The 18092-nt window shown below is 28.7% G+C and overlaps 1 protein-coding gene across 1 annotated transcript in view; it reads right to left on the bottom strand.

The window, feature by feature from the left end:
- LOC107162032 (adhesion G protein-coupled receptor E3-like) overlaps window positions 1-18092 on the bottom strand; it is a 158440-nt gene that overhangs the window by 4546 nt on the left and 135802 nt on the right. The window contains exons 2-3 of the mRNA XM_089229182.1: window positions 6078-6183; window positions 5223-5500 (exon numbers count right to left, since the gene is read on the bottom strand). Coding sequence (XP_089085308.1) covers window positions 5223-5500; window positions 6078-6183 — 384 coding nt within the window. The remainder of the gene's footprint in view (window positions 1-5222; window positions 5501-6077; window positions 6184-18092) is intronic.

The raw sequence follows: 18092 nt of genomic DNA, 5'->3' as shown, positions 1-18092 counted from the left end.
TAAAATTCTATTCAAGCGGTGATGAAATTATGTATTTGTTTGGGAGAGGGGAGGTATATTTTTATGCTATTAGACCTCAATTGTTTTTTAGACAATTATTTACTCTGCTTTTTTTTCAACATGTTGATCTGTCGATTTATTAAAAATAATTAATTTTGCTCTTTTAAAACTCAATTGCTGTTTAGAAAATTTATTCTGTATTATTTTTTCAATATTATGCTGTTTATTTACAACCAAATTGAATGCGACATTTAAGAAGAGCTACTTTACTGTCTTTGTATTTACTCGCTATTTCGCGTTTAATCTTGAGTATAATAAAATAATAATAGTTATATATTAAAACAAAACGCTACTGTATAGTACTTTTCTTTTATCAAATGTTTTGTTTTACATTTACACTCATACACAAAAGACGTAAACCCGTTGCATGGAGAGGGAAATTCAGGCGGCCAGATAGTTCAACGCAGCGCCGTGACGACGGATTACGCAACGAGTGATTGCGACGAGTGGAAGGAGAAAAATGGGCGGCCAGCACAAACATATACATTGTGGAATTGATGAAAAAAATAGCGTTTTGCTTAATTATTATGCTTATACCTTAGCATATAACTAAGGTTGTAATACTCCGATAAGCTTTAAATTTTCACAGAATCATCTACAAACCAAACTGAGCTATTCGTGAAAGTTTCAAGTCAGTTGGTTCATTAGTTTAGGCTACAGGGTAGTCGACATGATTTTCGTAAAATAACATTGGTTAAATACAAGTTGGTTTTCTCGTGTAATATACACCGTCGTCGTGCGCTAGTTTCTTTCTTTTTTTATACTTAGCTCTGCGACGCGACCGCGGCGTTGGATATGAAGCCGACGCACAATCACTGCGATAATGCCGATAACAATCGGGGGTGTAGCAACTAGTACTGATAACACCGGACAGCACCAATCAGCGTCCGCGAGGTCATGATAGTGCGTGAGCAATGCCCAATTACAAGCGACTATGGGCGGTACCCGCATCGCGCATCGACACAATGGACGAGACCATGCCTAAAAATACAAGTACCGAAGTTTTTTTTTTTTTTTTTTATTAATTAGCTTTCAGTAAAAACTATTATAGCTCGACAATTATATAAGTACAAGATTTAGATAAATGACAGTGTGGTGTTACAATAGTATATAATTACAATGGTATAGATAAGAATAGAAAGAAAGAAAAAAAAAAAAAATATATAATTATACATTGAGAAGAGTCTTGATAATTTATATAATATTAATTAATGATATAAAGTAATGAAATAGTATCGTAAATTATAATGAGTGCGTAGTTAATTTGATAAAGATAATATATAGCGAGTTGATTGAGGGAAAAAGAAATTGGATTATGGTGTAAATTGTTTTTGTAGAATAGTGGTGAGGAGGGAAATGCAAGTACCGAAGTACAGATCACTATTTCGGTCAGTACTCTCGCGATTCAACGACGATCAACACCTATTTCCACCAGGGAATTGCGAACACAATCAAACAATCACAGCCTAGTATTTTCTTAAAGCTGAGCCCTCCTTTTTTTTTTCAGTTTTCAACCGACGACGCCGCGCCGACTGTTTTCACATTGCTTCCGCGACGCCGAAAAGCTGAGCCCCTACAGCTCATTAGAATAACTATTATGTAAATTGTAAGTACAAAATATATTTTATTGAAAATTATCCATATTCGCGTAGACTTATTTCTGTGGATAATTTTACCGAGAGATGTTAATGACTCATAGGGGTTTTCTCTGTTTTCTCTGTTAGATTTTTGCCGTAGCTTTTTTCATAATCATTGTTTTTGACTACCGAGCTATACATTGAATACATGCCACCGCAACCAAAACAGTAGTCTTCTGCTCACTATAAGTATTAGTTGTTCCTATTACCTTTTTTATTTTAAAAGTATACGACGTGGATTTCTTTACCTATAAACATACGTATTCCTCAATTTAAAAAAATTTCCAAGCCGGCTTTAATGTTCCAACTGTTCCAAGAGTCGTTTTCTTCTCTGCCAAACACCATGTGACACGTACATAATAGCTAAATCCCATAACTTCGTGGCTGATGTACTCAATTTTTGAATTATTGTTTTTCACATGGTGATAAATACATTGATAATGAAAAAATGCCATTTAAAAGTATAATTTTTTTTATTGTTTTAAATTTTTATAAATTACGAACATTGTTTAAGTCAACTGTCAAATATGTATATAGCTTATCCTTAAGTGCTTCTGTTTTACAAATGAAAATGAAACATTATGGCGTCCAAGTATTCCAAAATAGAAATTGTACCTACCATTTTGTAACCTAAAATTATATTTTATAACGACATTAGACAAAAATGTATTTTTATATGGCATAAACGCTTTACCTTTCTTTTGCAAATGATAATCTTTCTTCTAATTTTCTACATTTAGTTTGTCAATTACTATAATGATCAACTGACAAATGCCAATAATATCATAGTATAATAGTTTTAATCAAAATTTTGATTGTATAGATTGTAATATTCTAGATTTCCATATAAACATTATTTTTATATTTTTATAAAATTACGTTTGTTGGCGAATTGGCACTTTTTCCATTTTTACCGGAGACCGGTTTTCAGGTCGGCGAATCGGGCCTGAATCTTTTCCACATATATCTTTAATCAACATTAAATTTTCTTGGTTAACATTCGTTTATAAAAACCTTAAATATTAATCTATAACTGATCCGTTATAAGGTCTCAAAAACCTTATTGTTAGAATTTGTCTATATTTTTTACGTTGTTAACTTTTCTGACTCTGCCGTTTGTGCATTCAATTTGTAAATTCTTTTATAGATTAAATATTCGTAAAAATTCTTTGGAATTATGTTCTGACGAAGTGATCGACTGTACTGGTACCACGGACCTAGTTCATAGATGGCCAAGTTTCAGTGACTTCCGATGAGTTCCACACGGCGAGCGCCCCATGGGCGTTAGCCTTGTGTGCAGCTATTATGGTCAGTCAATGCCTCCAGTCCGAACTCGAATCCAATTATTCTCAATAATTTCACTGTCTGAAGTTTTTTTTCAGCTAATTTTTCTAACTACAACTGCAATCACTGCAATGCATTTTTAAAATCCTTTATTGTATATTGTAAAAATCTTTTACATTACGTTCTGAAAATGTGTTGGCCATGTCGATTTTGAAAACAGTCATTTACATTTTTTTCAAGACTATATTAGCCTACGTTTTTATACGCGCGGCAAGGATTTGTTGCTAAAAATTCGAGTGGTCACCCATCTGGAAGCAACACCGACTGGTACGTACCTACATTCTGAGCGTTTCCGTAGTTGAGCGTACTACCGCACATAAAACCATAGGACTAATATTGTTAACTTTTATTTGTAGAAAGATATTCTATTGTTCTTTAATTGCATTGTTTTACAGTCTTATATCAACGTTACTTAGTCAAGTATTTACTTAACGTCGTTTGCCAACTAAGTAGATTCTAAAATTAATTTATAGCATTACTGTTCTATGTTTATAGCTGTCTGTATCATTATTTATTCCATGATATATTTTGTTAGCTTCTAACTTTGTGGTGTTTGTTAAATATTATCATTTATCAATAATCAATATCTTGCGCACTCATTGGATAGAATTGATATTTGATATCAATGATATTTTAATCGTTTACTGACTTACTGTATATCATAAATTGTGCATGGGCAGCGAGCAAAATTTACAGGTTAAGTCGAACGTCGTCTTTTCAATTTTGCATCAAATCTATTATACCAGTATCCATTTATTTACTGTTACCGGGCCGTTTGCTAATAAATTATCACCAGAATCATTGTTTTTGAGTTCAGCTACATTTTAAATGCTGATTATATCTAGCAATGTTATGGCTTTATTTTTATTGTTTATTTCTATGGGTACATTGGAAAGTGAAAAATCTTCAACAATTTATAGATTTGCAGCAGTTTGGGGGAGTTTTTCGATAAGAATTACTACGAATAACAAAATGTATTTCACATTTAATATTATCATAGATCTTATACTCAGTATAAGGTCTATGAATATTATGTACTCACCCTAACACATCTATATTCTATTCAGCAGTAAATCTATTTGAATTAGTTAGTTACAAGTATAACCTAACCGTCCTAACCTATACTAACTGGTGTCCCGTAAGGATTTACCCATCGCGATATCTTACGAAATAATGGAGACATGAAAATTCTGGTTTTGTTATAAGACTCACAAGGATAAGAACTACAATTATTTCATTTTAAATATATTTTAATTTTTGCTGAAAAATTTGAAAAATATATTTTTTTATTTAATTATTTCTAAAAAAATTAATGGGCCATATTGTAGAGTTTATTTTTTTAAATATATTGACGTTACAAAATTTATTTTCGTCAATTTCCTGACTTTTTTTTTAGTTTTGAAGAAATAAAATATGATATTAATCACTAGGTACATTGAAAACGTTCGGCTGGTCCTACACGAGAACGCGCGTGATGTCGCGGTGGGTCGCACATATGTTTGATAACACTACGGTATTAAAAAATTCACAATTTTTCCCGAAACTAAATAAAACATCAATGTTTTCAAAAAAATAAACTACAAAATGCCTTTAGTGAAATTTTTCGGAAATAATTAAATAAAAAATATATTTTTAACTTTTTTATCAAAATATTAAAATAAATTTAGATATGAAATAGCTGTAGTTCTTATCCCTGTGCATAGAGTAATATTACTCTATGTCCCTGTGAGACTTATTATAAAACCAGAATTTTGATATCTCCATTATTTAGAGAGATATCGTAATGGGTAAATCCTCGAGGGACACTTGTATAATACATATATATTATAAAGCTGTACCAAGGGTGCCTTTATCAATAATATTTTAAAATGGTTTGAAAATAATAGTTATTTAACACTAGACATGAACAATAAAAATTATAGTATATTTTTAATGATAATATTAAGATATAATTTTTACTATTTAGGCTTTGTTGAGCAAAATTATGGTAAATGCGAAAATGTTTTATACATTTTTTCAAACTGGAAAGTATCAATTGGATGTAAAATGAAACATTTCCTGGTTTCCTACCTGCTCACAACATTTCGGGAAGGAAAATTTCTACTTTTCGTTATTGAAATATTTTAAATTATAAAATAATATATTATTTAGTATATGTTAATATGTGTATTGTGTACTGACCAACAGTTGTATGGGTTGAGGTTGTCGACGTACTGGTGATTCACTGTTACTCTCATCACGCTAGCTGCTATCACCGACAATGAGGGTACGCCCCAAGCGAATAAACTATACTTGACGAATCTTGAAATTAGCACATTTACCGGCTCCGGTCGTGGGTTAAGATTCACATTGTTGCGGAACGTTATCAACATATCGTACGTCATCACACACAGCCAGCTGATAATGGCCAGGCGGAGGTAGTGTATTCCAAACGCCAGGCACAAACAGAGATTATCTTCCTGGTAATATACATAAATTACAATAAAATTAAATTCGTTATAATGGAGAATATCTTTTACTACTCGACTACGTTCCGGGAAAAATGTACAAATGTAAAATGAAAAAGTAGCGCGCCACTTGAATACAGTTTTTTTCTATAATTTACAGCAAGGTTTTTGAGTATGAAATTAAACTCACAATAAAATTAATCTAGCTCTAAAAAACTTCAAGTGTCGACTTCCCTGTGTAGCGTTATTGAAGGTTGGATGAAATGTACTCAAAGCAGTTAACTTTTTTAATCAAGTTTAACTAGATTTTACGAAATCAAAAAAGTGAAAACCTTATTAAATAATTTATTTTGTTTAAAATGTTTTATTGTCGACAATTTTAAAAATATAGAAAACAATAATAAAATACCTATATCTATGGATTAAATTCCTTTAAATAAAAATATGTATGTTGTTTTGATCGATTTATGATAGGTTACAAACTCACGAAATATTATGTTGATGTTTAAATTTGAACTGTTTATTAATATTGTTATTTTAATCGTTATAAAGTTACGTATTATCAGTTAACAACCGTAAAATGTATTACCTGAACTCCTCCGACTCCAACAACATAAAACAATTGCGTTAAAAACATATTTGCCAGCATGTACATTAATGCTGTACCTGACATTGTTCTTAGATCGGAAAACAAACTGAAAACAAACAATAATTGAAAACTATATTATTAAATAGTTTTAATAATATTATTATTGTTTAAATGGTGTGTATTTTTTTTTTGCATTATCTACAACCTGGAGTTATCTACACCATAATATTAATTTTGGTGTGTAGGTTATGTCAAAAATATCCTACTGTAGTTTGCAGTTATGCACTTTCCTTTAAGAAAATCTTTATATTTTGCCATTTAGGGTCGCATCTGCAGCAGTAACGCCATTACATCAAGAATGGACGAGAACGGAGAGGAATAGATAGGTAATGAAAGGACAAGTACCATTTGTTAAGGTGACATTTCTGTGTTGACAAAGATATTTTCTACAGTTATACCGTATACGTCATGGTCGTCATCATTATTGCCATGTCCTTGCTAAATTTTTTAGTTTTCTACATTTTCATTCAGTTTATCTCACTATACTGTCTTTCAAATTAGACATCGGAAGTTTTATACGCCACAGCTGTTATGATATTAGCACAAGAATAATGATTATAATATCAGTCTAATAAATCTATGAATTGTATGCGAAGTTGTGTGGTAGGTTGAGTTGTGAGTAATTTTGTGGGTTTCAGAGTAAATAATACCTAATTAATAAGTTATTATTTATAACATACTTGTTCTAATGATATGAAATACTAATGACTAATGAATTTAACGTCATACTCTTTTATGACGATGTTTCTATATAAAAAATAATAATAGTAAATGTCAAAGGTGGGCATTAACTAGTTAAAAAGTTAAAGTTAAGTTAAAAAGTTAATTTTTTTTTAACTTTTTAACTTAACTAGTTAGTTTGTTTTCTAATTAACTTATGAACTTAACTAGTTTAATTTACAGTTGAAATAACTTAGCTTTTATCAGTTGATTTTAAAATAAAACCAATAAGTTAAAATCATTTTGAAATTTTTCGTTTATACGTAAATATTACTTCATCAGTATAAAATAAAGATAATCCAATAATATAATAACACAAACATTTCTATACTTTTTCTTGATAACATAATTTTGAGTATAATATAATTTTATTTGCAGTACAAATAAGTAATAACAATAATTTTAAATTTATTATCGATAAGAAAAATACAGCTGACCACCAGATTCTGAAAATCGGAAACAAAGTTCTAAAAATAACTTGAAAACTAAATTATCGTTTAAAGTAAATAGTGTATATTTATTTATAATTGATAATATTATGCTGGTCTATACTTGTAGTCTGTAGACAATAATACAATATTATGAATTATAGTGCGCATGCATCGACCAGTCCCTTACGTTGTTCGTTGTTCGTAATCGTACTTTGTCATAATCAAATTGATTTATAATTTATAAATTAGAAACTAGAAAGACACATTAACTCTTTATGTGATTTACTTAATAATTAAAAAAAAATAGATTAACTTTTTTTAAACTGAGTTAAGTTAATTTTTTTTTCCATATTAACTTTTAACTTATCGAGTTAAATTTATAATGTGTTAACTGTTAACTTTTAACTTATCGATCTTGTGTCCTCTTAACTTAACTTAACTTGAGTTAATTATTTTCATTAACTTGCCCACCTTTGGTAAATGTATTGGTTTTCAATTCGGATAAAAATCTAGGCACATTTCAGGTCGTATATATTCAGTGTATATATACATCCAATACATGTACATTTTACATTAATATGAGTATTTGCGTACAATAAAAATGCATGTGTGTAGTGTAATGTCAACTATCCAATATCCATATTATACCTCTTAGCTATAATACGAAATACGAATTGTTGAAATATTTTAAAAACTACACCGCACCTACACCATTCGTTTGAATACAACTACTTCTGGTATTGTACAAATTCCAGACTAGAAAAGATTAAACTATTAGCTTGAATGTAAAAATAAGAAATTATGTACCAGCTATTGAAATACAACCTATCATAGATTTTTTATTAAATCGTTTACCATATTCTTGCATTGTGATATTATTTTTACCCAGTATGCTTATTGTAAATTATGTTTGTAATTAATGGGTTAATATGCTTTTCTCGATTTTTTTTAGTTATATACCACCCACTCGTTAACCATTAAACCTTGCAGTTGGAGATTATTTCGAGCGTGAAAACTCAATATAAGTTGTAGTTATCTGTAATTCAAGCCATGGGTATAGTTTTTTTTTTTTGGTATTTTTATTTGAAAACAACTATATAAATGTCAACAAAACATAATAAATAACCAATTATTCGTAAAAAAAAATCAATAACACCAGCAATGAAATCAGATATACTGATTTTTTTTATTGTTTTTTGTTTAGAATAATATACCTATGATCGGTTTCTGTTTATATTTTTCTCAAGTTATACATTTTTTCAGAATTCAACGAATCAGATATTATTATCCTTTTTTTACTGTCATAGTTTCATATGGATGATACCCTGGGGAATCTGTACCGGACAGTCAACCAGTAGATATCAATAAAACACATTTTTTTTAGTACCTATATATAGTGTTGTTGATCCACATAATATACAGGGTGATTCAAAATTTATGTTACAGCCATTTTATCATATAAATATTCAAAATAGTGAAAAATGTATGATACAAAAGTTTTTTTTATTTAAAAACATCTATTATGATTTCACAATTTAATAAATGTTTACAAAATTTTATGGGGGTTTTGAGAGGTTAACTTTAAAAATTCAAATGGAAGCCTATACTTTTTTGCAATCATAATGTAAAGGATTTTTTAAAACACATTTTAGTGAATGAACAACATTAATTAATGCAAAACTCTATGCTTGAGAGCTATAAAATTTTTTAGAAATTGCATTTTTAATTATTAACCACACGACGCGCGCTGACAGGTAGCTAAGCTAATGATTCGCTTATCAGTTATCACGTCATAATGTTTCCGCGCACCAGTAGGTACAAGAGATTATAATATACCTGTTGTATGTTATCCGCAATTCTAATAATACATTTTAATGTTTGTAGTATGTTTACCGTTTTACCTTCATAATGATATTAATACTATCATAGTCTTATACAGTTATACCACGAACATAAAATAGTTTTATACCAGGCCTTATACCATTTTCTATATCACTATCAGTGACTATAGTCTATCACATTCAAACCCATAAATAATAGGTATATTAACTAACCTATTTACTAATAAGGTAATAATAATAATAATAATATCATCATGCACAAATGCTGAAATGCACAACTGCTGAATTATTCAAGCTCAAGAGACAAGATAAATTTGTCAGAAATTCAATTTTGGAAGTTTGGAGTTAGATGTTCCATGATTTGAATGTATGTGTAATGCGTGTTAAACTGTTTTTGTTATGCTAAAATTATTACTGTGCGTCTGAATTTATGTCATATATTATTAAGGTTAAAACTAGGGCTCGGATTTGTATGTAAGTAGAGAATAAGAAATTATCTGAATGACAGGTGTTGAACACGTTTCAAAAGGTTCTAAAATATATGCAATTACTAATTATTTGCCAAGGTTTATACTACATTTTTGCAAAAACTTTTTTTATACTAATTTATAAATATGTACCTAATTGATTTTCATGTGAATACATTAAAATTGCAGTTTAGCTAGGTACCATGTGATTTTTTTCAAATTTTTTTTTCGAAACCTAGGTAAATCGACGTTTTAAAAATGATGGTGCCAAAAAAAAATTGCGCTAACACTTAGTTTTTGAGTTATAACAATTTGAAATTCGAAAATTCCTAAATTTTGAATTTTTTGAATTTAATTTTTTTTTTAAACTAATTAAATACTTTTAAAATGCATATTATTAAACTGTTATTATTATTTTTTTTTTTACATAATATAATTTTATTCATCGTCTGTAACAAAACTACTCTCATCAGACTCATTATTGTCTTCATAATTAGAGTGGTCATTCATCAAGAGTGGGTCGTAAGTTGACCAGCGCACTTAAAAAATTCTGTCAATACGTCCAACTTTTTATAACGACAACGCTTAATAAACATAAATTTTGCCATGTAACCACCATAATATTTTTTTTGCGCCAGTACTGTGACAGTGAGGCTTCGCATGGCGCCACATGCCTTCGACATTGTTGGTGTGTGTGCCTGTATCTGGATTGACAAATTGATTCGAGTGATTCAATGTCAGGTGTCGGAAACCTTCCTCTTCTAAACAATCCATAAGCCTAAAATGTTGGCAATAAAAAAATGGAAAATTTAATTTTTTTTTAGTTTTTAATTTAAATTTGTTTGTTTAGGTTTAAGTAATTGTATTACCTTCCAACAATCACTAATTATACACGTGCCCGGCAAAATCCAGTCTTTAATTAATGACAACAATGTGGTCTTGTCACGGCGTTCAACAGGAACAAGAAAACAAAGCCCAGATTCCCGCTCAATTTCACCAAAAATCCACTGGCCTTCTACTCGATGGCCACTATGGTATTTACGTCGACCAAATTTCGACTCGTCTATTTAGCCTATTCCACCTTTTATAGTTAATATTTGAAAATTTTTAAATTGTTGTACTGTTTATTACATAAGTTAAGGGTATAATTTGTATGTATCTCATAAAAAATTCAAAATATTTAAATCATTTTCATTTTACAAAACTTCTCGTGACGTATAATCATACAATCAAAAACGACTTCTCTGTGAAAAGCTGCCCAATCTATACTGCAGTATTTTCCGAAACAGAGATTTGCTCCATTATAAAAGATAGAGAAACATTTTTAAGCCACAAATAAGAAAATGCCACTATTTGAAAAAGGGACAGATGAGATTTAAAAAAAAAGTGTTTGCGAATCGATTGAAAAAATTTGCATCTCGAAGACCTTTTGTTTTTTTTTCTCAACATCGCCATACAAATCCATAGATAGCACTATTCAAGGGACATAAACGAAGAATATGCCCTTCGTTACACTTTAATGCATTATTTTTACTTATTAGATTCCACTCTTGAAGTTTTTCTAAGTACTTCGATACTAACGGGCCCATTTGTTTTGCACGAGAAAAGTTCAAAAATATTTAAAAGATTAAGACATATGTTTCACAAATAATGCAGACCGCATACTGCCGAGTGGCAATTACGATGATTTTCAAGCCCGACCGAAACATTAGATAAGTACGGGTTTATGACCTACAATTTTTATCTTAATATCTTTTGATGTTCTTTTAATAATAATAGTTATCCGCCTAGTTATCACGTAACTGGGAATATCTGTTACACAAGTATATTTATATATATTTTTGGCACTATCATTTTTAAAACGTCGATTTACCTAGTTATAGCTAATCAAAATTATGTCGTAGTATGAACAGTGATCGCACGTTTTGCGGCACTCGTCGCTACGCTCCTTGGCACCGTCGCTCCGCTCCGCAAATCGAAAATATGCAACACCACCTCGAGTAGGTCACAGGGTAATTACTAGGGTTAGGATATTAAATTTATGACTTTTGCATATTTTTTCTTTTAGTCGTGCACATTGCAGACCAAGTTATAAATTCGTTTTGTGTGACATAGAATCAGATGCATTCAATTTTATTTTGCATATTTTTGCATATTTAGGGATTTTTATGAATAAATGCACATTTAGCCAAAAAATAATAAATAAATGCATATTTCGCCAAAAAATGACTTCAATACAAACCCATAGGTAGGCACAGTCGGTTTCACATTTAACGAAAATGAGAAAATATGAAACCCGTAGTATATAATTAACTTATCTTTATTACTTATACTTATCTTAACTTTGACTCTACGTTTATTAATCAAGTTTACGACCGATGATTGCGATAGTGTGTCGAATTCACTGTAAGTACCTATATGTTTTTAATTTCAAAATATCATATTTTCATATGTTTGTATTTAAGTTTGAAGTTATAAAACAATTTAAAATACATTTTGGATTAGAAATAAAATTTTAAAATGACTTGTTTAATTTTTTTAAAGGGCATATTTTGATATTTACCGTGCATATTTGCATGCATAAGTATTTTTAAGGTCATAAACATCCTAACCCTATCATAAGTATTTATATTTTATATTACTAATATTTGTTTAGTATAAACTCAAAGACTTCCGCGCGGCAATGCAGTAAGTACGCTGTCGTTGCGCGCATGCGTTTAAAACTAAAATCGAAAACTTTGGAAGGCTGTAACTTCCAAAATAACGGGTTGCGCAATTTTATTTTTGCATCATTGTTCTTAACTCGTTGAAATGCATATGTTTCGAATAAAAAAAATTTGAAAAAATCGCGTGGTTGCAAAACTGCAATTATACCAAAATGTCTTTATATACCTTCATATAAAGTTAGAATACCCACTGATATAAATACTAATTACTAAGCCTATCTAGTGAATTTCACTTTGCATTGAAAAAACTTTCAAAATTTAATATTATTCTTAAATTTCAATTTTAACTACCTAACTAATTCCTTTTAGAAAATACAAAACTATGTGTAATCTTATTGTCTAACTAATATTTAAGTATTTTCAGTAATATTAGCAAGCATAAATTTTTAATTTTTTAACTGTCAAAACTACATATACTATTATAAATTAAAATATTTCCTAGTGTTCACAATAGTTATCAACTTAGCAATATTAGATGTAAAATATCAGGTGTATAAACTAATTGTTATTGAAATATTGTAGCTTATATACATACTTATTTAAATCTTGTAATTATAAAGGTTTCTGAATATTTGTAAGTACATACTATTATATTATACCTATTTTTAGTCAGTGGTGTAAATGTAATTATAATAAAATAATATTTGACGGCAGTCCAAATCAAAATTCAATAATGTTCATTAGGGGATAAAATAAAATAAAGTGTATAAAATGTTTAAAATCGAATGTAGATGTACCAGATTATTTATATTGTTTCATTTTTATTTCTTGGGGTTTGGATTATACCAAATTTTACAAAGTATACATTTAAAATTCATATTATAATTTGTTACAGTATCTGAAAAGATTATGTATATACATACTTATATTGTATAAAAACAATTTTAAGTTTAAAATGTATGTATCAAATAAAATGAACAATGGGTAATTAAATCAATTTTTCCAATTTCCCTTCAAAAATTATACATACATTTTAAGTTGAAAAACAAAATTAATTATATTGAGTAAATTTGAAAAATAAAAATAATGTCATATAAATAAACCTAACAACTTCAGTTATACAACTAAAAAATTTATGGAATAAGTACAATGTAAATATTGTTAAATGACAATAAATAATAGTAAACTTTACAGGATCCAAGACCTATTTATTATTATTATTGAGATTTTAATATTTGGTAATATAAAATCTTTATGCTGTGAAATGGTTATATTTTTGCAAACATTGTCTGATTTTATAGCATCATTTAACGTTATGTTTTACGCAAAGTTTAATCATTCAATTTTTATTAAAAATGTGATCTTCTGCAGTCTTTAGAAATGAATTACCATTTTTTTATTTTGTTGATACCACAGAAGTAAAGGAATGAAATTTTGCAAGTACAAAAACAAATTTAACAGGAGAGATAAAACAAATAGTATATGATTTTTATTTGTTGGCCAAATATTTCTGTTTGTTTTTGAAAATTTTTTTGTAAACAAAATTGGGTTAGCAAATTAATTTATAGTAACTACCGAATAATAAATAATATGATAAATAAAGTTAATTTGGTAGGTGTTTGTAATAGTCATTAGTCTATCATGAGTTAATTTTCATATGGAAAAACTATAACAGTATAGTAATAACAGTATTATTTATACTGGCTTCTTTTATTACTTCTGGTGGAATATTCTTGCATGCAGTTATTTTAATAAATTATTAACAGCAGCATAAAATATTTTTTAATTTTATAGATTTTGATCTATTGCGATTTTCAATTTTCAAATGACGAGGAAAACTATTATTAGTTTATTTATTACTGTCAATTAAGTCTAATGAAGACGTATTAAAGACTAGGAGTTTTTTTAAGGAAAACATAATTTGCAATACATAATATGGATTTAAGAATTTTTTTTTTTTAAACAGAGATCCGAAACATTATTACGGCTGGGTTTATTGAGTACCCCACGTCAACCCTGCCACTCCCGCATAAATATTTAGTATTTGGGGATAAACGGCGACAAACAAGTTATAATTAATTTTATTCTGATACGGGTTCGCGGAAGAGACGATGCGAATCGTATGATAACGATAAGTGATAACACCATTATAATATGCTACCTGTTGGCGCGCGTCATGTGGTTAAAAATTAAAAATGCAATTTCTAAAAATTTTGAATAGCTCTCAAGCATAGAGTTTTGCATTAATTAATGTTGTTCATCCACTAAAATATATTTTAAAAAATCCTTTACATTATGATAGCAAAAAAGTATAGGCTTCCATTTGAATTTTTAAAGTTTATGTATAGTGATATTAATCGAAAGAGGAGCTACTTATATTATGTGGTGCTAAGAAAAATAAAATGGCTAGAAACATTGAAATGGATTTTGAAGAGTACCTATAGGTAAAGTGAATCAATTTCCCATGTCATATCCATATGCCTGATTAAATTATAAACAAATAATTGTTGTTTCACTAGTTGCATTCATGACTATTATTAATGTTTTTAATTTTAAATTTGGCTTTTTGATTGTAGTTTTTTCTTTTTAATTTTTAATTTTTAAACATTGTTAATGTGCCATCAATTACAAAAGTAAGCACTACGCTTCAATATTTTATACTGATATCGATTTTTATTTATAAATCATTAATAATCTTCATATTTAATATTTAAAATTTACTTGAACTTAGAAACAGTTATAATGTAAAACATTTAGGTTTTGTTAAAACAAAGATCATAATTTTCCAGAATTAATTATTTTTTGACTTATATACTAATTTATATTCCTTAATTTGTATAATAATAATAGATCATTAAAATATATTGCTATAGCATGATACTATAATATAAGATAAATCATTGTTTATTGGAAATCTATAGCGGAAGCCACTTAACAATATCAATTGTTAATATTAATTTAAATTGAATGTAAAAAAAAATTATGATTACGGGTTTTTTAAACATTAAGTATAATTAGAGTATTTAATAACGCACTAGGTATTATCACACATTAAGTAATATTGAATTTTTGTAAGCTCTTTTATACATTTTGCGGCCACAAATAAATTGATAATAAAATAATAAGTTTAAATTTCAGACGACCATCAAAAACGTTATCATAATTGTATATTTTAATGAAACATAAATGTGTTATGTTTGCGTATATTTGTATAGGGCATATAGTAATAATAATAACTGATCTTTGATCATGATAAAGATTGATAATCTTGTTAAGGTAAAAACTGAAGTAGTAATGTTGGTTTATGAATGAAACCTAATGAAGTAAAATACTAGGAGTTATACCTAATATCCCCCCTCGCAGTTATATGTATAACTCTCAAAGTCTCAAGTTGAACATATTAATATCTTATGAAATATTTAAAAATCCGAGTTAGTGTAGACATTTTTTTTTTAATAATAAACGAATTATACTTTAGTTTCAAATGTATATTACAAAGGTTGTTTTGTCCATTTTAGTGTCTATGGAGTCAAATATAGTAGGATTTTAATAATAAATTTCGTTCGTGCATTTGAAATAAATAAGTGTTTAAAATATTTGTGTTTCTACAAAACCCTAACGTTTTCACCGCTTCCTTTGAATAAATTAAAAAACAATTTTTTATTGGATACAAAAGACAGTGAATTAAAACAAAGGTCATACGCAGCCACGCAGGTTTATAAAGTTTATCCAATTTAAAACACATAATATTTTACTTCACCTACTAAAACATCCAAAATTTAAGAAATATTATTTTTATTTGTGCTTAAACTTTATATTTACGAAATTAGATAGATACTCAAACTATGTTCCTCAAACGTTGTTAGTTGTTATATTGTTGAAATACAAAAAAAAAATAATCACAGAGTTTTAAAACTTGCGATTACCTAACTATATTATTAAATATCAGAGTATAAACTAATTTTAAGTTATTTAGACATTTTATATCTTTGAATTTCTTTTATTTGTTGATAAATTGTATTTTCTGAATGATCAACACAAACCTATAAAATGTTGTTATTACTTTCTTTGAAACATTTTAAAATATCAAAAATACTTATGACTACTTTTTTTGAAGGACATTAAAAGTTTTATTTTGACGAAATTCAAATGAAAAATAATGATTTTAGTAGTTATATGCTGTAGGTAATTAGAAAAAAAAAATTAAGTAGGCACTTGAGACCCTTTAACATATTGTTCTTTTCTATTCACAATGCTATTTTAAAAACACATAGACTAATTATTGTAAGCTTTATATTTTATACCAGCACATAATGTCCATTGTATGGAATGACCCACTCAATGACGATATAGGCACACGTCTCGACTTGGTGCTGCAGCAGTAGCAATACAGTACAATGTATGAGCACTGCAGCGACCCTTTGACAAAATCCGCCCAACCACCGTTACGAGCCACAAACAGAGCGACTCGGTGAGCTATTCCACCTTACCAGATGGTGGAGGTGGCAGGGCAGGGCGTCTATCCGACTGGCGCGTATACAGTCGGCGCATAGGTAAAGTATAAAGAATAGGAAAGGATTCACTCTCTCTCTCTTTTTCTCCTTCTCTCTTTATCCTGTTATATCGTACAGGAAACACCGTTTACACCGGTGCGAGGAGTTCGCCCATCACACCACAAAGTGCCATATATAATGACATTGTATTGCAACAATAATAATTGTGTTTCTATTTTTTTTTTTGTTTTACTTTGTTTCACCATATAGAAATGTACGTTCCACGGTAGTTTGTTTTTTTGCTGTTTATAACTATCATATGTAATACAAAGTCATTATGTGGTGACCAGGCTTCAAATTAATTGGCTGTACGCTAACCAATGAGTATGGTTCATTCCCATCAAAAGTGTGAGAAATAAACTCCCGTTTGAGCACCGCGAATTTTTTAGGGTTTGAATTTTTTATAATTTCGCACCTCAATCCATCTCATCCATATAATATAATACACCAGACCACCTACTATACCTACTCAGCAGAATGATTTTCTTGTTTTTTTTTTTTCACAAATTTGATGATCATATTATCCAATTTCTCCCTCGAAAGCATATTATTTTCAAGTGTTTTCGTTATAGATACGTTATAATATTTTTCATGTTTTTTTTTTTTTTTTTTTTTTGTAAAAGATAATCTCTAGAGGAAAAATTCACTGAACTGTGTAGAAAACCACAGCAGATCTTTGTTATTAGTTTATTATTATAACAATACAATATATAACCAAAATGCTGAAAAAGTTGAAATTGTTTTTATTATCAACGATGGATAATTTTTATTGGACATATATGTTTCTTTTAAATTATGAAAGTTAAATAAAATTAATAAATTTAAAATAATTCAACATTTTTTTTCCTAGTATGATTTTCTTAATTGACTATACTATGTAATATATAATTATATTTTATTTTTATCGTATTACATAAGTTGATGAGATTGCTGTTATTTTTTAATCCGAAGTTTCAAGGCGAGCCTTTGGTCAAGTTGAAACTCGAGATATCGTTGAGGTCTACAGTGGTCACGGTAAATTATGTTCGGAGTCATTTTCTCATTTTACCACTACTGCTGCAGAGTTCAGGGATATTTACACTGGATAAAACTAGGATTAAGTTAGAAATACTGTTTGACAGAGATCTTTACGTAAGGTGAAAAACGACGTAGGTATAAGGATTTTTCATTGTTAACTTTTACTCGCAAAGAACAAAGATCAAGAAGGAATTGTAGATAGTCTGTTTGTTTTGATTAGGATACAAATAAATTCGAAGCATTTTAATAAAACAAATATA

This window comes from Diuraphis noxia, unplaced genomic scaffold (assembly GCF_037042655.1).
Source record: "Diuraphis noxia isolate RWA-SAM2 unplaced genomic scaffold, SU_Dnox_SAM2 contig0005, whole genome shotgun sequence".
In the NCBI taxonomy this organism is placed as follows: domain Eukaryota; kingdom Metazoa; phylum Arthropoda; class Insecta; order Hemiptera; family Aphididae; genus Diuraphis; species Diuraphis noxia.
The sequence above is the reverse complement of the archived record's forward strand: the minus strand, read 5'-3'. Positions and strand labels throughout refer to the sequence as shown.